The 25,123-nt window shown below is 63.0% G+C and overlaps 1 protein-coding gene across 4 annotated transcripts; it reads right to left on the reverse strand.

Annotated features, from left to right (window-relative positions):
• Positions 1-4,416: 4,416 nt before the first annotated feature.
• ENDOV (endonuclease V) lies at positions 4,417-23,088 on the reverse strand. Of its 4 annotated transcripts, none has more exons than XM_025999914.2 (9): positions 22,981-23,088; positions 21,630-21,801; positions 16,897-17,031; positions 16,604-16,643; positions 15,678-15,790; positions 14,463-14,531; positions 14,079-14,207; positions 12,359-12,432; positions 4,417-4,637 (listed from the first exon to the last, which is right to left on the reverse strand). In XM_025999914.2, exons 1-9 carry the CDS (start codon positions 23,034-23,036, stop codon positions 4,604-4,606), a joined length of 822 nt encoding a protein of 273 aa, XP_025855699.1. In that variant the 5' UTR covers positions 23,037-23,088; the 3' UTR covers positions 4,417-4,603. The 4 variants fall into 4 exon arrangements, with proteins under 4 accessions (XP_025855699.1, XP_025855698.1, XP_072602518.1 ...); XM_025999913.2 differs by lacking the exon at positions 4,417-4,637 and adding an exon at positions 11,139-11,651; XM_072746417.1 differs by lacking the exon at positions 4,417-4,637 and adding an exon at positions 11,139-12,040.
• Between the last annotated feature and the right edge of the window lie 2,035 nt (positions 23,089-25,123).

Raw genomic sequence — 25,123 nt, forward strand, 5'->3', positions numbered from 1 at the left:
TTAGCTCACTGGCAGCCCATCTGCCCCGAGACAGTTAGCAGCAGATGCCTCCTTGCACAGCGGTGCCTGAAGTGAGGCAGCCCTGCGCCTGCCGGATGCGAGCCCTGCTAGCCAGGCCCGGGGGGCTCACGCAACACTTGGCGGAGGCAGGGGACCCCCCCGGAGGGCCCACAGGGCTGCGGAGTGGGGTGTGGGCTGGAATGGGAGCTGCCCTTGCAGCCCCCAGCCCGGCGCCGGCCAGGGCTCCAGCTGCCTCGGAGGGAGTTGGCGGGTGAGACGCTCTTAGCAGGCTGCACACCTCGGGGGGCAGGGTTCTGCAGCTCTCGGACTCCCTGGGGAAGGCCTGAAGTGTGGGGGTGCTGCTCCCAAGCCCCCGGCCATCCCCTTCCCCAAGAAGGAGGCTGGCGGACCCCCTGGGCAGACCCCACAGGAGGCCCGGGCCCTCGGCTGGGGTTGTGGGGCAGGTTCTTTGCTGTCAGCTGGCCTCAGGCCCCGGCCTGCTGGGCCCCAGGGCCAATTCCAGCCTCCCCCTGCTCCCTCCATCTCCAGGGGCTTCCCTTACTACCACTGGACACAGGTGGCCGAGCAGGGTCAGGGTGTCTGGCACTGGGCCTGCTGGGAAGAGGTGGCCATCGTCCCTGGACCCATCCACCATCTCCCATGCACGTGGCCAGTTGGCAAGGAGCCTGGTTTCCATGGCAGCAGCCTCTAGCCCTGGGTCTGGGAGGAAGGGCCGCTGAGGACCCCGGAGCTCAGCCGTGGCTCCTGCCCTGCCCTCCGCAGCCCCAGGAGCGAGCTCTGTAGCCGTGGGCACCCAGCCGCGCCCTGGGGTGCCAGCCTCTCACAGTGGGGGGGACGGACGGCGGCGGGCTGCTAGGCCCCCACCCACTGACGCGGGGCGGCGCACTCACGCTCCATCCCCAACAGAGACAGAAGAAGGAACTGGCCGAGCCTGGAGCTCTGGGGACTCTGGTTTGACATTACGTGGAATTTCCTGATTCTGGGAAGAAGAACAGTTCAGTGATCTGCACCCGGGGCTGCTGGCCTGTCTTGCTCCCGGCCTTGGCGCAGCGTCCGCGTGAGGGGTGACGGAGCGAGAGGCCGTGGGAGCCGGCCTGCCCGGGGCAGAGGGATGGACGACTCGACCCCTGAGGACCCCCTCAGCTAGGACCCCAGAGCCAGGAAAATCCAAGCCGCCCCCCGCCCCGCTGCCGTTTACCGTGTCTTCCCCCCTCCTCCCGGCGCCCCCGTGTGTGGGGCGAGCGTGCAGACACACACACAGACGCACACGCCCCCGGGCCGCCTCTGCTCCCCTCACATCTTGCCTTTGTTTTGCTTCAGCGGGGCTCGAATGGGGACACGCTGCACTCACAATTGGCAGCTTCCTCCGGTCCCCCCCACGGAGGTGCCATATGTCAGTGTCATGAATAAGCACGAGGCTCCGGGGCAGGGAGGGCTGGGAAGTGGCAGCTGCCAATCACCGCTGAGGAGACGTGAGGGGCCATCCCTGGGTGGGGGTCGGCTGCACGGTGGGGGGAGGCCGGGGGGCACAGCCCGGGCCGAGCCACGGGAACAGCGCTGGTCCTGACCCAGAGGGACCGCGTTCCTGGAGACCAAGCAAGCCCGGAAGGCGCGGTGGCATCGGCGGCCCCCAGCCCTGCCTGGTCTGCCTGTGTGCCCGCTGGCCAGCCCACACCACCTGCTCCGGGATGTCCTCCCCACCCCCCCCGGGCCACATCCCTCGTGTTCCTCACCCCCCGGCCTCTTCCGCACTTGGGCTCCATCCGAGCCCCCCCCACCTGCCCCGTGAGTAGCTTGCGGGCCGGGCACCGGGCCGGGCACGTCTGCGGGGCACTGCTCACTCTCACAGCATCGCTGGGAACCAAGGATCACCAGCCCCGTTTACAGGTGAGGAAACTGAGGCCAGAACGGTTTAAGACACTGCGAGTCCTACAGGCCCGTGGCCGAGCTGCCCTCGGCTCAGTCGGCCGCTTCACTGGCCGAGGCTCGAGCCTGCGCTGTGCTGGGAGCCTGCGCCCGGCCGCCCCGAGCCCTCACCCTGACACCCGCCGCTCCGCCTTGGCCGCGCTGCCGTGCGGACGCGCTTATGCAGCTGGGATCCTAGAGCCACCACACAGGTCACGGCCCCCTGAATGCACACTGGTCCCTCGCAGCTCGGTCCCATCCCTGACCAGCAGCGACCAGGTCGGGTCTGAGCCCGCAGGTGGTCATGAGGTGAATGAATGATGGACAGAGGCAGGCTGCGAGGAAGAGCAGGGCACAGGGCCCTTAGCGTGACTGCAGAGGTGTGCGTCCTGGGGCGATGGAGGCCAGGCCCCGCCCCCCTGGGCACCCCAGGCCTCTGCCTTCATTCCAGGCTCTGCTGGAGGCTGAGGCAGTGACTGCTGGGGATCGGATTAACCGCTCCAGGTTAATTGGCTGTCCCCCGCTACCAGCATGACAGATCCTGCTTGACATTTCCCTAGATAGTTAATTGATACCCAAGTAATTTGTCATGGAGACCTTGTTATATGCCAACTAGGTCCCCTAAGCCGTCAGCGTCTGTGCCCCAGAAACAAGATTGGCAAGTTAATAATGGAACCTTAATCACGCTGTTTCCTGCTGGCATTGGGAGAGAATTACCCAGAGACAAGATGGGGCATCGCTGGGCAGACGCCCTGCTTTCTAGGGCCTTGGAACAGAGCGTCCTGAGAGATCCTGAAGCCACTGCCCCTTCCCGAGAAGGTCCCCTCCCCTGGCTCCCAGCGGGCTGTGCCCTTCCTCTGGTGAGTGTTCCGTCCACTGAGGACCCCCCTGCATGGGTGCGCCAATTCCACAGCCTGGCTCTACCCTAGCCACGGCGATCAAGCCAAGCAGGGACCGTGCTCGGGCCGGGTCAGCCCGTACCCAGGGCCATAGCCCTGGTGCTTTCACCAGAGCCTTTGGGACAGGAGGGGGCACTCTGCCTGGGAACATACAGGGGAGAAGGTAAGCCTGGGGCTGCTGCTAGCCACCCGGCCCCCCGAGGAGAGAGGCTCCCGGAACAGCGCCCACAGGGAGAAAGCAGGTGTGTGGTGCAGCCAGGCCGCCCGCAGTCGCTCTGCCCCTAGTGTGAACTAACAAGCTCGCTTTTGCTTCCTGTGGTTTACGTCGGCTTCGGTCGCATGCAATTTGCAGGGTTCTCAGCTCAAACACCTCCAGGCTCTCACCCCAGGATTTGAGCCCACCTGCAGAACCTGTGTAGGGCCTGATCTCAAACGAGCGCAGAGGGGCACCCGGGCAGGAAGACAGCCAGGGGCAGGACAGGGCCAGAGCTGGCAGGGAAGGGATTTTTCAGGGTGGCACAGCCTTGCCCTAGGGAGGGGGTGGCAGGGTGAGGAAGGAGTAAAAGTAGGGCAGGGGCTCTCTGGTGGCAGCCCTGCTGCGGCAGCAGCTCCAGCACCACGGACAGCGGCGGCACCACCACCTTCAGCCCGGCAGCCCCGCGGAGCGCGTGGTGGCTTCTCCAGGGTCCCCGAGGGTCACACATCATGAAATGAGACAGTGTTGACAGGTACCTGAGGGTCATCACGGTATCCTTGCACCTTAGAGACAAAAACTCTTCTGGGGAGTTTAAGCAAATCAGCCACTTTCCCAGGTCTCTGATGGGAGACCAGACGGGACACAGGTTTCTGGGTGAGGGGGAGGGTGGGGTTGTTGCTCTCCGATACTCGCTCTCAAGAAGCCACCGGATGGTGCACTCCACTAGTGCAAGGGAGCAGACCCAAAGGACTGCTGCACAGAACCCACGAAGGAGGGGACTCAACACAGGAGAGATTAGGGTGGAGACATGTCCTTGGTGATGGGTGTGTAGCAGGTGTACAAGGCAACCGAGAAAGGTGGGCATAGGAGGAATGGCTCGGAGTTAGCTGGGTTTTGCTGCTAACAAATTGTCCCAGAACAAAGATCTAGTGTCTCACACAGTTTCTGAGGGATAGGAACCCAGGCGTATGCTGGCTAGCTGGTTCTGGTTCAAGGTCTCTCATGAGGCTGCACTCGGGATGACAGCCAGGACTGTGGACATGGAAAGTGTGCACTTAGAGGATGGCTTCCTCACATGCTGAGCGGCTGGTGGGCTCCGTTCCTCGCCATGAGGACTCCACAGAGCAGCTTATGACATGGCAGCTGCCCTCAAAGTGAACGATGAGAGAGAGAGAGAGCCACCAAGAAAAAAGTCCCAACAATCAATGTGGCCAGAGGACTGCACAAGCCTGGGGGCCGTGGATCGCTGGGCACCATCTCGGGGGCTGGCTACCACAGGCTCTATGGGCCACAAACCAAATTCAGAGATGGCTTGATGTATTTCATGTACCAAAAAAGAGACTTCTATTTTTGTTGCAGGGTTTGGGGATGAATAAGTAATAGGTACACAGAAAATAACCCAAAACATGAGGCAATTATTAAGTCCAGGAAAAACAAAAGAGTTTGTGCGAGAAAGATGTCGCTATGATACGTTACTGGGGCGTGAGTAGCATGAGCGAAGAAACAATAACACACACACAGAATTAGGATTCGGCCAAACGGAGAAGATGAGTGGAAGGAAAGTGTGTGTGTGAACAAACTCTCAACAGCAGAAAGTCAGCGGATAATTTCTAAATCTGAAAGAAAAAGAGCAACATTACCATGTTGTTTAGAAGTAAACACCAAAACTAACTAAAATAACAACATTTTGCCTTGGAGAAGAGGAAATCAGGAACAGAGAGGGGTGGGGGGGAAGGAGCTGCTGGTTTTTCATTACAAGCCTTGCCCTCTCCCACATCCCTGCGTCCTGCCTGGGTCCTCCCGGCTGCCCGCAGGCCCCTCCGCGGGCCCCCACCCTTTCCTCCCTCTGTGTGCCCTAGGTCTGCTTGCCTGTCTCTCTCGGACAGCGAGCCCACCTTCACTGCCCCCTTCCCCATTCTTCAGCCTGTTGGGTGGGGCAGGATCAGATGGAGGGGGGCCCAGCCCTGTCCCCAAGCAGTAGCTGTCCCTGTCCCCAGCACCGCCTATGGTGGTAGGAAACTGCCAGAAGTTGCTCCTGCTTCCTGGGGAGGTGAACTGGGGATAGCGGGCTGTGCTCCATCATTTCCATGACACCTTGCCTAATTACCCAGCGTGCTATTCATTTGGATGTCAGCGCTGCCGCATGCCTGTGCCTTTAATTAATAATTTGGTAAAACTCCATGCAGGGCCTGGCCAGGGCAGTGCAGCAGGGACTGCTGGGGCTGGGACAAATCTGGAGGGGGTGGGCCCAGCCAGTAGGGGACTCCGCCTCCCCCAGCGAGTGCAGAGGCCTTGGGCTGGAGCTTAGGAATCTGGCTCCTTGTCCACCTATTCTCACCAGGCCCTGAAGGCCTAGGGGAAGCCCCTGCAGGGACCCATCCAGGAAGAGGCAGGAAGACAGACCCCGAGGGGTGCATGTGTTCCAGTGACTGGGGCCCACGTTGGGGGATTAGTTCCCCTGGAGCCCAGGGGCCTTTGGGCCCTGGAGAGTTGGGACCCCAGGAGCCCAGGGGGAGGAGTGAGGGATGCTCAAAGGTGCTGAGGAGCTGGGCTAAAAACCAGGCTCAAATAGGCTAATGCCTGTGGCCATAGAGTCAGGGTTGGGGGGGGGGTGTCCTTGGGACAGTTGGGATCATGGCCAGGCCTCCCCCTGAGGCCTGGCTTTGGCCTGATCGTGAAGGGCCGCTCCCAGCCCTGGGTGGGGCTGCATTCCTGAATGCCCCAAGAGAGGGGAGGGTGCACGGGCTGGGGTCCCCAGAGTAGGGAGACCCAAGGGGCCCAGGTGTGACCTGCAATGGCCAGGCCAACCCACCTCACGGGAGCCTCTTATTCCCAGCCCTTGAGCAGGGTGGGAACTTAAGGAAGGGGCGAGGAGGCCACTGGGTTAACAGGAAGATCTATTTGGATTGGACTTGAATTATTGAGTGGCTCAAGACTTATTCTTGGCTCTGGGGCAGGCCGTGGTCTGTGAAGATAGACATCATCTCGGCCCTATTTTTAAGGTTCTGTGGGAAGAAGCTGAGACACCACCCACCCAGCGCCCCCACACGCCCTCTGCACTGGGGCGAGAGCAGAGCAGAGCTCCTGAGGTGGGGATGGAGGGGGCAAGACATGCCACCCAGGAGCCCCCTGCCCACACCCACACCTCACGCTTTCTGGGTCTCCTGAGAATGACCCTGGCTCACAGGTCCCCACCTGCCCCTCCATCTGCGTCTGTATACACCGCCCTGCCACCGCCCCTCTGCTGGAACTCCCAGCCTGGCCCACGTCTGACCCCTGCATCCCGATCCCTGAAGCCCAGCCCCTTCTGAGAAGCCCTGGCTGTTTTCCCACTCGTGTCCCCAGGGTGGGCAGGCTCTCAACAGACTGCCGAAACCCTCTACCTCTTTGAGGCATCTCTGATCTGTGCTCAGTGCCTTGGTTGGCCATGGGAAGGGCTGAGGGGCCACAGCACCCCACACTTCTGTGGGTTCTCTACGGGGAGGCCAGCACTGCCCTGATATCAGAGCCGGACAAAGACATCACAAGAAAACCAACCCTTAGGAATATTGATCTGAAAGTCCTCAACAAAATACCAGCAGATCAAATTCGGCAGCACAGTAAAAGGATTATACATCGTGACCAAGTGCAATTTATTTCAGAAATGCAGAGTGGCTCAAAATATGACAACGTAACCCATGCAGCACAGCACATGACGGAGTGAAGGAAGGCGATCGTTTCGACAGGTGCAGAGAGCAGCGGACAAACCCAAGCCCTGCTCGTGATAAAGACACAGACTCGGAACAGAAGGAAGCTCCTTCAACCTGAAAAGGGCGTCCGTGAAGAGCCCGCGGCCCACGCCGTCCTGACGGGGGACCAAGAGGTTCTTCCTAAAATCGGGAGCCAGACAAGGACGCCCGCCCTCGCCATTGGAATCCAATGTCCTACTGGAACTTCTAGCCGGACAATCAGGCAGGGAAAGGGCAGCAAAGACATTCAGATCGGAAAGGGAGAAGTAAAACTATCTCTATTTGCACATAACGTGATCTTACACGGAGAGCACCCTGAAGAGTGTGTGTGCACACGTGTGCAACATGCACACACACACCATCTGAGCTAACAGATTGTAGCACAGCTGGAGGATGCAAGACAGAATCAGATGTGTTTCTGCACACACTAGCCACGAACAATCCAAAAACGAGATCGATAAAACAATTCCATTTGTAATGGCATCCAAAGGAATACTTAGGGGCAAATTTAATCAAATGAAGTGTAGGACTTGTGCACCGAAGGGGCGCCTGGGGGCGCAGTTCGGTGGGCATCCGACTCTTGATGTCGGCTCAGGTCATGATCTCAGGGTCGTGGGGTCGGGCCCCACATCAGGCTCTGCGCTCAGCATGGAGTCTCCTTGGGATTCTCTCTCTCCCCCTCTTCCCCTCCTCCCCCCCTCTCAAAACCAAACAAACGAAACCCAGAGACTAGCGCGCTGGAAACCACACGGCCACGTGGAAAGAAGCTGATGAAGTGAAGGAAAAGGCGCCCGAGCAGGGTGACGTTGGGACTGAGCACCCCCGGGGCGCACCCGGGGCGGTCGGCGCCGCGCCCGTCAAGTCCAGCTGCCTTTCGGCCGAAATGGACGAGCTGGTCCTGAAGCTCTTACGGAATTGCCGGGGGCCCCACAGAGCCTATAGGAACATTACCCCGGAGCGGGCCAGAGAGCCAAACGGAAGGGCTGAAGCCACAGCTCTCCCGGGGGGACGTCTCCCTGACCCTGGATTAGGCAGGGGTTTCTTACTTTCTGTTCCTTCCTTCCTTCCTTCCTTCTTTCCTTCCTTCCTTCCTTCCTTCCTTCCTTCCTTTTTTTTTTTTCTTTTTTAGATTTTATTTATTTATTCATGAGAGACACACACAGGCAGAGAGGAGCAGGCTCCATGCGGGGAGCCCGACGACGGACTCGATCCCAGGACCCCGGGGTCACGCCCTGAGCTGGAGGCAGCTGCTCCATCACTGAGCCCCCGGGCACCTCTAGGCAGTGATTTCTTAAATATGACGCCAAATGCACAAGCAACAGATACACTGGACTTGATCAAATTAAACAGCTTTCATGAACCCAGAACACCGCCTAGGGAGTGACAAAGCAGCCCCAGAGCAGGAGAGCACGTGAGTCACGTCCCTGAGAGGGCAGCTCAGCAAGAGCACAGCCCCACTTCAGACAGGGGCTGTAGACATTCCTCCCAGGACGACAAATGGCCAAGGATCACTCGAGGTGCTCCATGTCCTCTGTCATTAGGGCGATGCACGTCCCCCCCCGGGATGGCCAGAATCAGGAGGGCGACAAGAATGTCGGTGACCGAGTGGACACGGGAGCCCCACGGCCTGCTGGCGAGGATGCGGAAGGGCGCAGCTGCCGTGGAACGTGGCGGGAAAACTGCGTGGCTCTTCCCCAAAAGGCAGACCCACGGCTGCCAAAGGGCCCAGAAGCTGCCCTCCCGGGTGGACGCCTGCGAGGACGGAAATCCCAGGTTCATACAAACACCCGTCCACCTGGCGCCCAGAGTTGCCCGGCAGGGGAGGGGGGTGACTGCTAACGGGGACGGGGGCTCCCTCTACAGTGACAGGGCAGCCTGGGAACTAGACAACAGGTCTGACTGCACAAGAGTCTGTATCTAAAAACCAGCAAATTGTCCACTTAAAAAAAAAAAAGGCTTAAAATGGCAGCTTTTGTGATGTGACTTCAATTTCACAATGGAAACGACTCGGGTGAGTTGTCCGCAAACTTCTCTCCAGGCTCTGGTCTGGTCTTCCCTGACGGGGAGGAAAGAGGGATGGGGACACCACAGTGCCCGGGCTCTCAGAAGAGCCCCCTCCCACCCCGGGGGGAGCCAGGGCCACCTGCCCGCACCTGCTGCGACACGGCACCAAGCCTCCCAGCCCCCGAGGCAGGAGAGATGGAAGGCACCGTCTGGGCCCGGGAGGCCTGGTCCTAGGAGCCCGTCCGGCCCTCACTGACCCCGCACTCGGGGGGCCTGGGGTGGTGGGAGAGGCTGGGAAGGGATGAGGACTCCTGCTTCCCGTTTCTTCCTTCTCGCTGGAGTTGACAGCACAGCCCCGCAGACAGACGGCCACCAACCCCGGCCGCCAGGGGCCAGCTCCCCTCGGCAGGACTGGCGCAGCTGGGGTCCGCGGCGGCACGGGTATCTGTAGGGCACAGCCTCGCCTGGGCCGGTCGGTGGGGGGCAGTGGGGCCAGCTGCCTCCACCTGCACTCCCGACGCCCCACGCCTGGTCCCGATGCGCCCAGGGCAGGGAGAGGCCCGGGTGACGTCAGCAGGGCAGCGGGTGCAGAGAGCCCTGCTGCTGGTGGTGGGCAGGAGACCTGGGCAGCGGGCTGGCCGCCTGGCACAGTACCCCATGCTCTGGGCACTGCCAGCCCTCCCTGTCCTGCCTCAGACCCTCCTCCCAGAAAACAGGTGTCCTCCGGGCCTCGCTGGGCCTGGGGACGGTGTGGGGAGAGGCGCTGAGCCCGAAGGTGCAGCCCTGCTGGCTCTCAGGACCACGGCTGGCCTTAGCTGCCGCGTGACCCGCCCCTGGAGGGGCCCCGCTGCGGCTGCTTGTGCCCGGGGACCCCGTGCCCCTCACACCTCACAGAGGCCTACCCGGGACAGACGCTGGGGTGCTGGACTCCCATGTGTTTGTTTACGGGGAACGGGGTCCACCGCTGGGTGAGAGACTACATGTAACCTCACACCTCACCCACCCAAGCTGGGGCGCTTACGACCCCGGGGAGAAAGCAGGCCCCAAGTGCGAGGTCATACCTCGGAGCTCCGTCAGATGCTGTGTCACACTTTCCCGGGGGACAGCCTTGTGCCTCAGTCCCAAAGCAGGGAGAACGGGGCCACCTTGGCAGAGGTGAGCTGGAAGTCCCACTGTCAGGACGCTGGGGTGCAGGGTCTGAAGTCGGGGGCATAGCACCAGGGCCCGGGGTCCCGCTGAGGACAGCTGGGGCTCCCTGCACACCCCAGCCCCGATGAGTCCCAGGCCCAGGATTGGGAGGAACGGAAGCTAGGCTCAGAAAGGAGGAGGTGCCAGGGGGACACCTGTGGAGGCAGCAGGAGTGGGACAGGAGGATGGAAGCCAGCCTGGTCCTCCCCACGGGCAGGAGTCCCTGGAGGGCCCGTGGAACATGCTGGGACCTGCTCACCCCACTGGGCCAGAGGAGAGCCCCTGAGCATCTTGGTGGCACCCCACAGCCCCACCTGTCCTGGGCAGTCCTGCTTCCTACTGAGAGGCCCCAAACAGGGGCCGCGACCCTACGTGCCTGCCCCCAGCCACCTGGCCTTCCCTGGTGGGAGCAAGAGGGGACGGCGGCCAGCACCCTGCTGGCCCGAGCCGCAGCCTGCCTCGCTCACTGCCCCCCACCCCCCCTGCTCCCGGGGGTCTGGGTCCCCAGAGAGGAGCTCACTTCTGAAGGGAGGTGCTGGGGCAGGGAGCGTGGAGACCCAGGCCGTCCCAGCCGGGACCAGCAGCTCTGACAAACAGCATGAGTGGCAAGAAATCATACTTCCCAGCGAATGCCAGCGTGGGGAGGGAGCCTGGGGGCTGCGGCTGGGCCTGCCCCCCACCCACAGCCTCTCAACAGTGAGACACGCGACCCGGACTGGGTGGGGGGCTTGTCACGTCCCCACAGTGGAGGCGGGGCCTGTGCTGAGAAGGGGGGCGCAGCGAGGGGACGCTGATGGCAGTTCAGCCCAGGGCGGACGTGCCTCACCGGCTTCCCAGACGGGGCTGCCCACCCTCACAGCCCCTGCTCGGAGCAGAGGGCCCAAGCCCCACCCCTCGGATACCAGCGCGGGTCCTCTGGCACCCAGGCCGCCCCATGTGTCCCTGTGCCCTAGCGAACCAGCAGCAGGAGAGCTGGCAGACGGGCAGGGCAGCTAGGGACCGTGCCCCGCCACCCCAGCAGGTGCTCTCCTGGGTCAGGGCGGAGGGGACTCAGTGTGGCCGACCGGTCAAGGGTGGAGACCAGGGAAAGAGCTGACTTAAAATGAGCCCTGGAAAATAAAAAAGCAAAAGCCAAGGAAGCGGTGGTGTGTGTGCCGAGGGGGAGACGGACGGGCGGCCAGGGACGGACACGCAGTCTGGCAGTCTTAAGCCCACCTGGGCACTTTTAGAAAAAAACAGAAAACACCAAAAAATCCCCCTGAACACTGAACGCCCCTCTCCTGCTCTTGGGGAAGCAACGTGACACTCCCTCCACGTCTGACGCTCTGTGGCGAGTGGGCGGTCTCCTGCGGGCGGTCTCTGGCCGAGCTCTTGGCCGCCTCGTGACGATACCTCGGAGCAGGACGGGCAGTCCCCGGGCCCACCCAAGCTGGGGCAGGCCTGCTGCCACCCCGTGCGTGGTGCGGCCAGCGTCCGCTGGGGCCTGGGTGCTCCACCCGCCATGGGGGGCCGTCCCCCAGTCACGACTCCGAGCAGGAGCCGGACGTCAGGCAGCTGGGAGTCTCATGTGACCGCTGCACCCCCTACTGCTGCCGGGCTTTCCGGTGTGTCTTCGGGCCTCAGCTGTGGGCCTCGGGGGGGCTGCCCTCACCTGCGGGCTCTTCCGAACCTTCCTTGGGGCACACCTTTGGCTTCTGTAGCTTCTGGCTCCTGGTAACGACATCGAGGAGGGGCAGCATCAAACGCAGAGGCGGCCCGCAGTCCCCCTTGCTCCCCGGGGGGCCTGGAAGCTGCTGCTGATGTGAGAAGGCACAGACCCCGTGTGCGCTCCTGGGGCCAGGCCCCGCGCCTGTGCGAGCTTAGCTGGGCCTACGACGGCCCCGGACTGTGCGGAGAAAGGAGCTGTAGGTAAAGCTGACGGTGACCATTCTGGGGCTCGCTCGTCAATGCCAGGCCTGGTCTGCGTGGAGCGTGGACAGTGGGCCACAGCACCTGTCTCGTGGCAAGCCGTGGCCAGGGACAGATAACCATCCCCACCGGCCGTGACCATCCGGGCCAGGCTCTCCCACCAGATCTTGCCAGCCCACGAACGACTACGTCTGGCACACGGATAAGGAAACCAAGGCCCAGAGAGCGTCACCACCGCAGCAGCCAGGACGAGGCCCGGGGCCACCTGACTCCCCCGGCCTCCCCGTGGAGACCACAACCCAGCGCCGCGCAGGCAGTGGACAAGGCCAGTGGGGGCAGCCCTGGTGGGCTTCAGGAATTCCCGCTGGACTGGAGTCTGCCCAGGCGCCACACCTGCTGCCTCGGCTCTGCCAACCCCCAGGGACTCTGCGTCTCCCGATCGGCCCCACGGGTCGGCGGCCCCACCATGATCGCCCCACACCGTGCCACCGAGTGCCCCTAGAACTCACCTCTCTTGCTCTGGTGTGGGGGGCCTGGGGCTTCCCAGGGTCCTGCGGATGTAGTCTCGAGAGCGGATGTCAGCCTGGGGAGAGGGTGGCTCTGTGAGAGGTGGTGGGCCCTGGACAGCCTGGCGGAAACGCTCTTGTTCCCCAGAGAGCCCACGGAGATAACACCAGCCAGCCACTGCGGCCCAGCCTTTGGGACAAGGACCAGAGGCCCGGGGGTGACACAATGGCAGGTCCCTGAGGACCTGAGTGGACAGGCTCAGGAGGAGGCCCCGGGTCACCCCCCAGGATCCAGTGGAGCCGCTGGGCTCTCACTGGGTCTGTGGCCTGCGCTTCCGTGGGCTGTGCTTGTGCCCCAGCCCTGATTTCCCAGGGTCCTCCTAGCCCAGCTGGCCTGTCCCTCTGGCTCTGGTCTGCACCAGTGCCCCCTGCCCCCCAGGGAAGTGTCGATGGAAGGTTCTTCCAAGTCACTGGAATGGACAGCATCGAGGCAGACCTGAGGGAGGGGGGCTCAAGCCTGAGCGGAGACCCCCAGGCACCGCCCCAGAGGCCTGGCCTTCCAGCCCCTGGAGAGCCTCAGGGCCCCAGGGCCCCGAGCCAGAGCCAGAGCCACGCGCGGGCTGCTGCTGCCACCTGCAGGCCACCCTGCACACCAGCAGCGGGGGAAGGTCCCGGCCCCCAGAGGCAGTGGCGGCTGTGAGCAGCAGGGGCGGGGGTGGGGGTGCATCACCCCCGTGCTGAGCCCTGTTGCACCCGCTCTCTCCAGGCAGTGGGCCCCGGGGCCCAGCCACGTCGAGCTGACCCAGCACAGGCTGTGGGGACACGGGGGAGGCAGCAGGTACCGGGGCGCCGTGGGGGGAGGATTCCAGGCCTTTGGCCCTCTTGACCTACCGCAGCACCAGCAGGAACCTGGGCTCCAGGCCTGGGCGGCACAAACCAGCACCTCCTCTAGATGGGCTCCCCTGGCTCCTCTGAGCCACCCACAGAACCTCTGCTTGTGACTCACACCCAGGTCCCTGTGGGGAAGCCTTGCTCGTGGGCTTGCACTACCCCGGCCTAGCTCTGGCCACACTTTCCTGAGTTTCCTGCTGAGATTCATTCCCACCCTAGGGCCTTTGCAAATGCAGGTCCTTGGGCCACCTTTGCCCCTCCTCGGACTGGTCTCTTGCTGAGGAGGGCTCCTCACGGGTGCTCATTCCATGGCTTCTCTGGGACACATACCCACCCGTGACTGCTGATGCCCGGTCCCCACCCAGGCCACCGACGCAGGCCCACGGGCAGCTTGAGCTCACCTCTATCTCCTACAGGCTGAGGTTTTTCTCAGCCGAGCCAACCTGTTCCCCAAAGTTCTGCTCCTGCCCACCCCCGCCGCCGATTTAGGTGCTGGGGGCCCGGCACGGCCACCTCCTGCCACTTCCTGAGGACTGTGCCAACACAAGCCTTCCTCAGCACTGCCTGCAGCCCTGCAGGGGGCTCCCTCCCAGGCTGCTGGGCAGGTCGGGCCCTGAAGGGCTAGCCGGGGGCTGGCAGGGATGAGCTGCCACCAGCTGAGGCTCCTGATGACCCCAGGATGGGTGCAGGAGGCTGAAGTGGCATGTAGGAGCACAGTGGACCACGGAGCCCGGGCAGGGCAGGGCCCCAGGATGAACTCTGGTCACCCCCTAGGGCGTCCCACAGGTGCTCATGCTGAGGGGGGAGCAGATGGTGCACGTGGCCCACCCACCTGGCGCACGGGCTCCGGGCTCCGGAACCTGCAGCAGCTTCGGGTCAGGCGTACAGCGGACTCCAGGGTTATCCTGTGGCCCACGGAGACGTAGAGGGGCTTGCTGCTGTGGCTGTGGCTCTTCAGGGCCTAGGACAAGGAAGGCAAAATCAGAGCACAGTAGAGACAAGCCCTGGGAGCTCCAGGACAGATGACACATCGGCAAGTGCAGCCCAGAGGTCCCCTCAGCACAGCTGAGGGTGGTGGCACGGGGGTTGAAGGCACTGGGCACACCCTGCGTGGGTCGGAGTGGCAGGGGGAGGTGGACAGGGTCTGGTGCACACGAACAAGTGCCTGCATGTTTGTGGGTGCGCCTCCTTGGGGTGCGGGCCGCTGGCCACTCACCATGCCCAGGACAGTCCCAGAGCCTCCTATCAGAGGAAAGGTGTCTCCTTCAGCCTGTAGAAGTCGTATCTAGAAAGCAGGAAGAGAAAGCATGGAAAAAGTCTTTTTTCGGTGAAGGGCAGGCCTGTGATTTTGGAGTCGGACGCTAGGCAAGGAGGGGAAGGGCTCAGGTCTGTACATGGGCTGCAGCCGCTGCTTGCAAAGCCACGCAGCCTAATGGCTGTCCTGCGAGCCGACTCGGCGTCCAGGAGGCCATCCCGGCGCCATCTGACCCTGACCAGGCCCTCGGAACCCAGTTCTCCCCTCCTTGTTCTGCGGCTGAGGAATCGCAGGGCCTGGAGAAGGGGCGGCAGGCAGCCCACCCAGGCCACAGTGCTAAGGGTGGAGGTGCCAGGTGGGGACGGAGGCCTGGCGAGCGCCCACCCTGCCTGGCTGGTGGACACAGAGGTGCTCCCCTCGGGCCAGGACCACTTCCTGCCGCTTTGTCTCCTGCGAGGAATTGGAGTATGTTTGATTCGACCCAACAAGTCTTTTAGGGGCGAGCATTAGTCCACAGAGTGACTCAGAAGCCTCCTAAGTTTGCTCTGGGCTCCCCGTCAACTCCACCAACAACTGTTCTGTGCAGACACAGCATTGCCTGGAGGAATGAGACAGATGTGATCGTTGTTCTCTGAGCCTGCCACCCAGCGGTAGAGCCGGATGTGTCCCCAGGTCTCTCTGGAGTGGGGTGTCACATTCCCAGTGCCAGCCTTGAGGCCAAACGAGGGAGATGCTGGGAGAAGGTGGGGCAAGGAAGCTCCGAGGCAGGCCGGGCAGCAGCGTCCTGCAGGCCCCGCGCTGGGGGCAGGGAAAAGCACAGAGGGCCACGCGGGCTCCCAGACGCCCTGTGCCCAGTAACTGGAGGCCCTTCCCCTACAGGAGGTGCCACAGCAGCACAAAGGCGGTGGCGATGGGGAGGCGAGCACATGCCCAGGAGGCTGGGGGAGCTCGGCGGCTACTCCTCCACGCTGGCAGTCTGCGGTCGTGCCCCACGACCCACGGGAGACACACAGCACGCACAGAGAGGTAGGGAGCCAGGATGGTGAGGAGCGCGCCAGCAGGCCAGGGCTGGACCAGAGGCGTGTACGGGGCAGGTCACTGGGGCCGTCCGAGCTGCGTGCCCCCCAGGCCCTGTGCTTGCCCTCCCCACGGGCAGGCCGTCGCCCCATCCCTCACCTTCTCCTTGTGCTGGGCGTTGTTCTCCAGCCCGTCCACCTGCAGGAGTTTCTTGGCCACCCCAATGCAGGGCAAGTCCGTGAGGACGCCAAGGTGGCAGGCCACCCCGAAGCCTACAGGGGCAGAGGGTGAGGCTGGGCTGGAGGGGCAGCGAGCAGAGCAGGCTAGAGACTGTGGAGACGGAGGGCAAATCAGAACCCGCCGAGCCTGCCCAGGTAAACAGAGGCCTGTGGGCAGACTGAGGGCCGGGACAGGCCTGGGAGAGCCAGCTCAACAGGGGACGCGGCCCCCTGTCCCAACCTCACGGTTGTTGGGCTGGGGTGGAGGACGCTCCTTCCTCCTGGCGAGGTCAGGAGCCCGATTAGCTCATGATACTTCACCCCAGTTCTCCTCCCACTTTCTGGCACTTTCTATCCTCCTGTTTCTTTGGCAGCTGCCGTCAGGCCTCTGCGTCACCCTCCTGACACACACTTGGGGCTCCCGCCAGGCAGTGCGCATGTGGGCGCCCAGGGGTCCCGGGGCAAGCCTGCCCAGCTCCCCCTGTGGCCCCACGCCCAGGCCCGTGACGGAGGGTGAGAGCTCCCCTCTCCCTCGGTCACTCTCCGGAGCCGGCGTCCCAGTGCCCAGCTGGGTGCAAGCTTCTCGGTGTCAGCGGGGAACGGTTTCGGTAGAAGGCCTGTCACCACTCAGTGGGCAGCCCGTCGGACAGGCCAGCGAGGCGGTGGTCAGGGTGCCGGCTGGGCAGGAAGGAGGCGGGCTGACAGGAAGCGGGACTCTGCTGGCCGGGAGCCCGACAACGAAGTCAAGGCCAGAAAGCGCGGCCGGGGCCCGGCTGGCAGCAGAGGGGCCTGGGCGGGTGCGCACACTCTGGGAGGAAGGGTCAGAACTGGCCCCTCCTGGGCCCTGTCTGTTGGGAGCAGGATTACCTCGGTGGTGGAGAACCCCATTTCCATCCACAAAGAGGACCTGGAAGAGCCACAGGGGAAAGTCAGTCAGCCGAACGGCCCTCGCCCGTCAGGCCAGGGAATCCTGCAGCAAACAGTCTGGGATGGCCACTCCCGGGACAGGTGGCTTTTGAGAAATTCTGATCCCTCCCCTCCAGGTCAAAGTACATCTTCCCAGGGAGGTCAGAGGTCTCCCTGTGCAGTGGGGGATGCAGCCGCGGAGGTCGTCCCTCCTGGGCGGAACCGAGGGCCCTTCTTGCAGTCGGGGTACCTGCCTGGGGCACCATGTGGGGCTCCTTCTCCCGCAGCCGCTGCACCGCGTCCACCAGGAAGGGCACCTCTCGGAAGGCCAGGAAGCCCGACATGTAGGGAGCCGTCAGGTTAACCATGCTGCAGTCCTCATACACCACCTGTCGCCGGGCATCCAGGTCACGGGTGGGCTCAGCCTCGGCCCTTTGTCCCTCAGGCCTGCTGCTGCGGCCATCCCCCTCCCCAGCCCCGGGGCCCACCACCTCTAGCCTCGCCTATCTGGTGGCAAGGTGATCCACCGGGGATTCAGCCTGCAGCCTGAGGTGCCCGCACACCCGCTGCACCAGGCCCTCCTCCTGGGGCGCCCTCTGTCCACCGCGTACCTGCCTATCGGGGGGCTCAGGGAAGACAAAGGGCAAGAGGCACGTGTGTACCACCAGAGCAAGGGCTTGGATGCCACTGTTGCCCATGAGCGGGGACTCGGGGGAGGAGAGGCCGGGTCTTCACAGGGCCTACAACCGCAGGAAAGGCAACCCCGGCTCTACGAAGGGAGATTTCAAAGAATCCAGAAAAGGACAAGCGGCTTTCAGAGCTAGACAGTGTGAAAGAGAAAGGGTCCCGAGGGACAGGCGAGTGTCAAAGAGGCAGTGAGGCCGCCGGAGCCAGCGGGTGCCGAAACCACCACTCTTCTCTCACTCACCCTGAGCTGACTGTGGAGCACGGGGGCGGGGGCTGGGGCAGCCTGGGCGCCTCGCAGGGCCCCGGAGTGTGTGGGGCCTCGGCCGACCACGGCCCAGGGAGAAGAGCCCGGCAGCTGGCGGTGGCGCCCACGGCAGGGTGACCCCATGGGGACGCACTCCGGTGTGGCCTCTCACATTGTCGCGGCCGCTCACGTCTGACCTGCCCGCAGAGATTCCAGAAACCCGAGGTGCCAGAGCCCAGCAGACACCCGGCCCGGGGCGCACAGAGCTGCGTGGCCTCCCTGCGGGGCACAGGACAGCCAGGGTGCGGCAGCTGCAGGTCCAGGCCGGGCGAGGACAGGCGGGGACCATGGCAGGCAAGGACGGCACCGGTGGGGGTGCCACCTGGGCCGGCCTCCACATGCCCGCGTGAACACGACTCCCTGCGTGACCTTGGACGGCGGCGGCCCACGCTCACGGCTCCACAAACACATGCTGCCCACAGGCGGCGCGGCGGGGTAGACGGCCCATGCTAAACGTGGGGGGGAGCGCGGGCAAACCCCAAACACCAGGGACGGACACGAACAAAAACACGGGCAGACGGATGGCCGGAGCACGTGACTGAAGGGGAAACTAGGGCGGCGGGGCCGAGCGCGTGGAGAGCATGTAGGAGCCTCCATCCAAGCAACGTTCCAGAGAAAAGGAAAGGTGACTCCACATGGTCAGAGGCAGCCGTGAGCTTGGGAGAAAGGGCCCTGGGCCCTCGACCGTCAGCTCAGGGTGAGTGAGAGAAGAGGAAAGGAAGCGGGTGCCACGCTGGGCACCCCCTGCCCCGAGCCCACGTGACCCCACAGCAGCAGGGGACATGCACTGACCCCCTCCCACGACCTTACTCCCCAGAGAGCAGGACCAGCTCGAGGCGACCGGGGAGACAGGACACGGGCAGGGTTCTGGAGGTGCTGCGGGCCCCGAGGTCTGCTGTTATGTAGGTGCCTCAGGACAGGCCTGTCGGGGGGCCCCCAGGTGAGCTGTCAGCACCTGGGGAGACACCTGCGGATCCCTCAGCGTGCACACACAGGCACAAAATACGACATCCATCGGCAACAGCTGGATCTAAGCAGAGTATACGGTGTTCAACGTGTCATTCTTCCAATGTATCCACGTTTACACATTTTGAAGTTAAACATCGGGAAAAAGTGAAAAACCTCAATTGCGTGATGGGTGTGTGGGCACGATCCGGATGGTCAGTAATCTCCGAGAAGATCTGCAGGTCTCACCCTAAGTCGGTGACGTGGCCCCGAAATACCCCATCTCTTCGGTGCACTGCGGCCCAACGAACTCAGGTGCGGCTCGGTTCAATGCCGGCGCCTGCTGCAAAGACGGACCTGCTGACTGCGGGCACGCCAGAGGCCCAGCAGCACATGGGCGAGCCTCTGAGGACACAGCGGACCACACGGACGAAGCACAGAGTGGTGTCCAGATGATGGGAGGTGGACGTTCAGGAAGGCGGGTCTGCACTCCGCTGCCCGAGGCACAATCGACAGGTCACAAACATTTCAGCTTCCCGCGGAGGACACACTAACCAGGTGTCCGACCATGGGATGGGCTGTTGTGAGGCCCCCACTCATCAGGGGTGCTGAGGACGGGATTCCTGGCCGCACAGAAGGCGCACCAGGGCCTCCCACCCCGGCTCTACTCTGTGATCACAGGGACGCTTGCTGAAGAGATTTCCAGGTTGTACGCTTGGAGATTTTTTTTTTTAAAAGGAAATGAGTTGGGGCTCTGGAATCTATATATATATACTTTAAACTTTATTGAGGTACAATTTACTGCTATAGAGTTCACTTGAAGTGTATAATTCAACTTTTTTATTTACGGAGCCGTACAACCATCTGATGCCCCACAGCACCAATAAACCTTGCCTCCGCTAGCAGGCACACCCCATCCACCCCTCTCCCCAGCCCTCAGCAACCAGGCATTTACTTTCTGTCTCTGGATCTGCCTATGGGGTTTGCATCTCTAACACAACTCAGGAGACTGATGGGGGCAAACCCGTGATCAGGCTTTTAGGAGCCTCCGCACCACACTCCGTCCAAGCTCCTTGCCCAGTCTAAGCTCCCACAGCACAGGACGACGAACGCTGACCCCATCCCAGGGGCAGGCACTCTGCTCTGTGCCGGGGTCACAAGAGGAATACAGGATCACCCCACCCTTGAGAACCCAGTCAGTGCGGTAACTGTTAATACAACGGAAGAAGCACCGCATGAGACGGAGACCACGGACAGGGAGGAGAGGTGGCTAATCCTGCAGCCAGGACAACAGACGCGGGAGTACGTGAACTGTCTTGAGAAGGGAGGTGTCCTCAGAACAGCTAACATCTATTTTTTGAGGACTTACAATGTGCCAACTGCTTTCCATGGGTGATGCCATTCATCCCTCACAGTGGAGCTATCAACAGTACTACCATCCTCGAGTTAGAAGAGGAAGTGGAAGGCCTGGGAGTGGGGGTGAAGTGGGAGGGGCAGATGGGTGGTAGGGACGCAGGCAGTCTGGCTCCTGAGGCTGTGGCTTATCCCCGAGGCCATCGTACACACTGGGCAGGGACTCTGGATCCACTAAGACCCTATATCCAGCCCTTAGCACGCAGCGGGCGCTCGGTATGTTTTTGCTGAGTTTGACTAATGGGGTCTTCCAAGTAAAGTGGAGAGACACCAGCAGGAACACGCTGCCTTTGGGAGCAAACAAGACAGGGAGGGTGAAACTCTGAGCAGCAGAGCAAAGGTTTCCTCGTCAACTTCTTTAGTCCAGGCTTCCCGGACTGTGGTCCCCCAACGAGTCCCAGGCATACTGCTGACTGGTCTGCGTGTCTGGGTGCCTTCTCTACGGCAGGCGTTGAGCTAGGTGCCCAAGGCTACAGCTGGTGGACATGGCAATACGGTTGCTATCACCGTGGAGCTCACATTCTGGGAGGGGAGACACACCCACCAATTCCATCCAGTGCAATAAAGAGGAAAGAGAGGGTACTGAGTAACTCCTGGTCTTGCGGGGTGAGGGGGGCGCTCACTGGGGGACCTGAGAAGTGAGCAAGGGTTAGCCAGGAGTAGAAACATCAGTGCAAAGGTCAGGCAGGCAGATACAGCATGGCACGTTTGAGGAATCTGAAGAAGTACTCTGGGGTGGGGAATGGGGGTTGGTGAGTCACACCTACAGCTTTACACTCAGTAGGGTCAGATCCCAAAAGGTCCTTACCCTTATTAGCAAGTTCAACCCCACAGAATGGGCACTGAAATGTTTCAAGTGAACTAGGTGGTGATGTGGTCACATTTACTTTCTAGGAGAATCACTTGCGGGCAGCACGGAGAAGGCACCACAGAGGGCGATCCTGAAGGCAGGAAACCCAGTGAAAACTCCACTTGTCCCCTGCAGGATGGGTGACAGGGGCATAGCCAGGGAAGTGGAGGCGAGGATGCAGACAGGGGGTCAGATTCCTGCAATATTTAGGAGGCGCATAAACGGGGCTAGTGTGGGACAGAGCGGGACCCCATGTGTGAACGCATCTCTGGGGATACAGAGGTTTCCAGGCCGGGCAGTTCAGGACGTGTTGCTGTGGGGTCACTGACGTGGGAAGGCCCAAGAGGATAATTAGCCTGAAGCAAAGACGTGAGTCAGGGATCCCTGGGTGGCGCAGCGGTTTAGCGCCTGCCTTTGGCCCAGGGTGCGATCCTGGAGTCCCGGGATCGAGTCCCACATGGGGCTCCGTGCATGGAGCCTGCTTCTCCCTCTGCCTGTGTCTCTGCCTCTCTCTCTCTCTCTCTCTTTCTCTCTCTGTGTCTGTCATGAATAAATTAAAAAAAAAATCTTAAAAAAAAAATAAAAATAAAGACGTGAGTCAATTCAGATTCTAATTCACGGAATCTCTTTTAGTTTCTACTGCCCCCCTTTTTTCTTCAAAGGCTTCCCAACCTAATGAGGAAATCCTACAAAAGGAGAAGCAGAGTTCTATGTGGGCGCTGGTCCCCCAGCCCCGCCTCTCTCACTAATGCAGCCCACGCCAGGGAAGGGTGCCCCCGCGGGGTTACCTCGAGCTCAGGGTAGCTGAGCACCACCAGGGAGGCACAGGCACTGGCACTGTCGCCCTTCACAAAGGACAGGTCCACGCCCCCGACCCTCTGCAGGCCTGAGAATGCAGGGTCCCGCTGCCACGCCTCCGTGTCCTGCTCCACGAGGAGGGCCTTCAGCTGAGCTTGCTCCCTGAGGGCAGACACATGTCCAGTGGCCTCCTGGCCCCGAGCGGTCCGCAGGGCTTGCGGATCTTTCCTAGGGCATTCCCAGTCTCGGGGGACGCCCCTGCACGGCCTCACCCCTACCTTCCCAGGGACGCCCCTGCGCAGCCTCACCCCTACTGTCCCGGGGACGCCACTGCGCGGCCTCACCTCTACCTTCCTGGGGACGCCCCTCTGTGGCCTCACCCCTACCTTCCTGGGGACGCCCCTCTGTGGCCTCACCCCTACCTTCCCAGGGACGCCCCTCTGCGGCCTCACCCCTACCTTCCCGGGGACGCCCCTCTGTGGCCTCACCCCTACCTTCCCGGGGATGCCCTTGTGCGGCCTCACCCCTACCTTCCCCGGGATGCCCCTGCACAGCCTCACCCCTACCTTCCGGGGGAGCCGGGCCTCGGGGATGCCCCTGCGCAGCCTCACCCCTACCTTCCCGGGGAGCCTGGCCTTGGGGACGCCCCTCCGTGGCCTCACCCCTACCTTCCCAGGAATGCCGCCCCCCCACGGCCTCACCCCTACCTTCTGGGGAGCCGGCCTTGGGGACGCCCCTGTACAGCCTCACCCCTCCCTTCCTGGGGACGCCCCTGCGTGGCCTCACCCCTACCTTCCTGGGGACGCCCCTCCGTGGCCTCACCCCTATCTTCTGGGGGAGCCGGGCCTCGGGGATGCCCCTGCGCGGCCTCACCCCTACCTTCCCGGGGAGCCCGGCCTTAGGGACGCTCCTCCGCAGCCTCACCCCTACCTTCCCGGGGACACCCCTGAGCAGCCTCACCCCTACCGTCCCGGGGACGCCCTTCGGTGGCCTCGCCCCTACCTTCTGGGGAAGCCGGGCCTCGGGGATGCCCCTGCGCGGCCTCACCCCTCCCTTCCCGGGGACGCCCCTGCGCGGCCTCACCCCTACGTTCTGGGGAGCCGGCCTCGGGGACGCCCCTCCGCGGCCTCAGCCCTCCCTTCCCGGGGACGCCCCTGCGCGGCCTCACCCCTACCTCCCCCAACCCCCGCCCAGACCCGGCGCCGGAAGCGAGCGCCGCCGACCCTGTAGACTACAACTCCCGAAGGCCCTTTCTTCTGCGCGCCGGAAGCGGGTCGGGCCCGCCGCAGCCCCAAAGCCGCTCCGGCCCCCCGCAACTTGGCAGTCAGCCCGCCCCATTACCGTTTCCAGAGCGACAAGATCTCCTCCGGCGGCTTCTCCGCGGCCTCCCGCGCCATGGCGCGGCCCCAAGGGCTCCTTCCGGTTGCGTCGCTTCCATCGGGCGTCACTTCCGGCGGCCCGCGCGCAGGCGCCTGGCGGTCTTCGCGGCCTTGGCGCGGCTGGCGGGGGCGCGGGGTCGGCGAGGCTTCGGGACGCCGCCGCCTGCCGGCGGGAGGCTCGCTGGGCCCCGCTGCCCCCCAGCCTCGCCCCTGCAGCAGGGCCGCGCGGGGGGAGCCCGCCTGCCGGGGGGGGGCCGAGCGCTCCCGGGCTCACGTGGGCAGAGCCCTCGCGGGGACGGACGGGGACTGCGAGCCCTCGCGGCCTGGGCAGGGCCCGCCCCCCCCCCCCCCCCCCAGCGCGGTGTGCAGTGCACAACTCGGGCAACGGGACTGACCTTCCGTCCTGCCATTCTCTCTCCGGGCATCGCCCGGCCCACAGCACAGTGACTTTAGGTCCGGGGACCTCGGTGACCTCGGTGACCTCGGTGACCTCCTGAGAGCAGGACGGAGCCCCCGCGGGCCCAGACTCCGGGGTCGTGGGAACATGGGCTGGAAGCCCTAAGCTCCTCCGCTGAGTGAATACTTGGACCCTGCCGCCTGTGCCAGGGCCTGTGCTGGACGCGGGGGTTGCAGCCTCCTGGGGCGCAGCTGCGCGAGGCGGACGCCCTGGGGAGGCCTCTGGGGCATGGCTAAGGGGAGCCGGGCCACGGGTGCAGCCGTGTCAGGGTCCTGGGGTAGGCAAGGCGGCCACACCGAAGGCGGCCAGTGAGGCATTTGGCCCACGGTTAATATGCTGGGGGGATTCAGAGAAGGGCAGGGGCAAGAACGGCGGCCCAGGCGCTGGCATTCGGGGGACCCGGGACCGCTGGGCACACTCAGGATCAGGCTGGCCGCGGGGCAGGGCGCAGGCTGGGAGGCGGGGCTGGGGAGGCCGGAGAGCCCTTCCCTCCCCTTCCCTCCCCTTAGGCCTAGATGGCTCCCACCTCACAAGGAAGCGGGGTCCTGCTGTCCCCAGGACCCTGACACCATGAGCTCAGCATTTGCCCTTTTCTGGTTTTGCTGCTTTTCCAGTGTCAACGGGAACTCGCGATGCTGGCGCCCGAGCTTCATTTAGTGACCGACCGAGATGGGCCTGGACGGTGCTGCCTGAATCCGGGAACCCCCGGCGTGTCCCACGCTGGCTCCGTTAACAGATGAGGAAATCCCACAGCCCCGGGACACGAGGCACAGCGTTCACACACACACACACACACACACACACACCAAGGTCTTACACAGGAGACCGTGATCGGCGGTGACTTACGGGGGAGTCACACCCACCTAGCGACCGTTTCTGCCTGGGCCGAAAGCAGAAGGAGCTGGAACCATCCAGGCGGGTGGACACGATTGGGAGATGGGAACGAGGAGGAGGAGGAGGAGGGAAAGGGGGCAGGGGACCCCCGGGGTGGGCTGGAAACATCCGGCGGGAAGAAGAGCCATGTGACCTCAGGGGCAAGCCCTCTGGAAGCCCACAGGTCCTCCGCTGGGCGAGCCTTTCTGTTCAGAAGAAAACATGCAATTTCCTCCCTAAAGTGGTATTTTAGCACTCCAGCTGGGAGCTTACTGCGTATCCCTTGCCCAAATCTTTGTAAATATTTTATTTATTAATGAGAGAGGCAGAGGGAGAAGCAGGCTGCATGCAGGGAGCCCGATGCAGGACTCGATCCCAGGACCCCGGGGTCACGCCCTGAGCCCAAGGCAGACGCTCAACCGCTGAGCGACCCCACTGAGCGACCCGGGTGTCTCTCCCTTCTGCGTCTTTATTTCCTTTTACCGAGGCGGAACCGTTGTTCCCACCCCGGTTAGCACGTGTCAGCGGGCGCACTTCTGTCTTCCAGAAAATGTCTTAGGCAGGGAGGGCGGGTTTACTCTGAGGCCGAGGCCAACGTGTTTGCCCCAGAGCCTGGCGCCTGGGGACCGGGGGCCAACAGTGGACCCCGAGCTCTGCTGCTCTTGTGTCCCGACAAACATTTACCGCCCACGTTCTGCACCATAGTACATTTAAAAAAATGTTTTTTTTTTTTTTAAAAAGCCACTGAGCTGTTTTTATTTGAATCTTTTCAGAT

Source organism: Vulpes vulpes, chromosome 2 (assembly GCF_048418805.1).
Source record: "Vulpes vulpes isolate BD-2025 chromosome 2, VulVul3, whole genome shotgun sequence".
Lineage (NCBI taxonomy): Eukaryota > Metazoa > Chordata > Mammalia > Carnivora > Canidae > Vulpes > Vulpes vulpes.

What these genes read in the sequence shown, in the direction of transcription:
- ENDOV (XM_072746417.1), bottom strand. Translation starts at nt 23,036, where the DNA reads ATGGCGCGGGAGGCCGCGGAGAAGCCGCCGGAGGAGATCTTGTCGCTC. An exon ending in ATCTTGTCGCTCTGGAAACG is followed by an intron (nt 21,802 to 22,980) that starts GTAATGGGGCGG and finishes GTCTGCCCTCAG; the next exon opens with GGAGCAAGCTCAGCTGAAGG. An exon ending in ACGCCCAGCACAAGGAGAAG is followed by an intron (nt 14,532 to 15,677) that starts GTGAGGGATGGG and finishes CCTGCTTTCTAG; the next exon opens with ATACGACTTCTACAGGCTGA.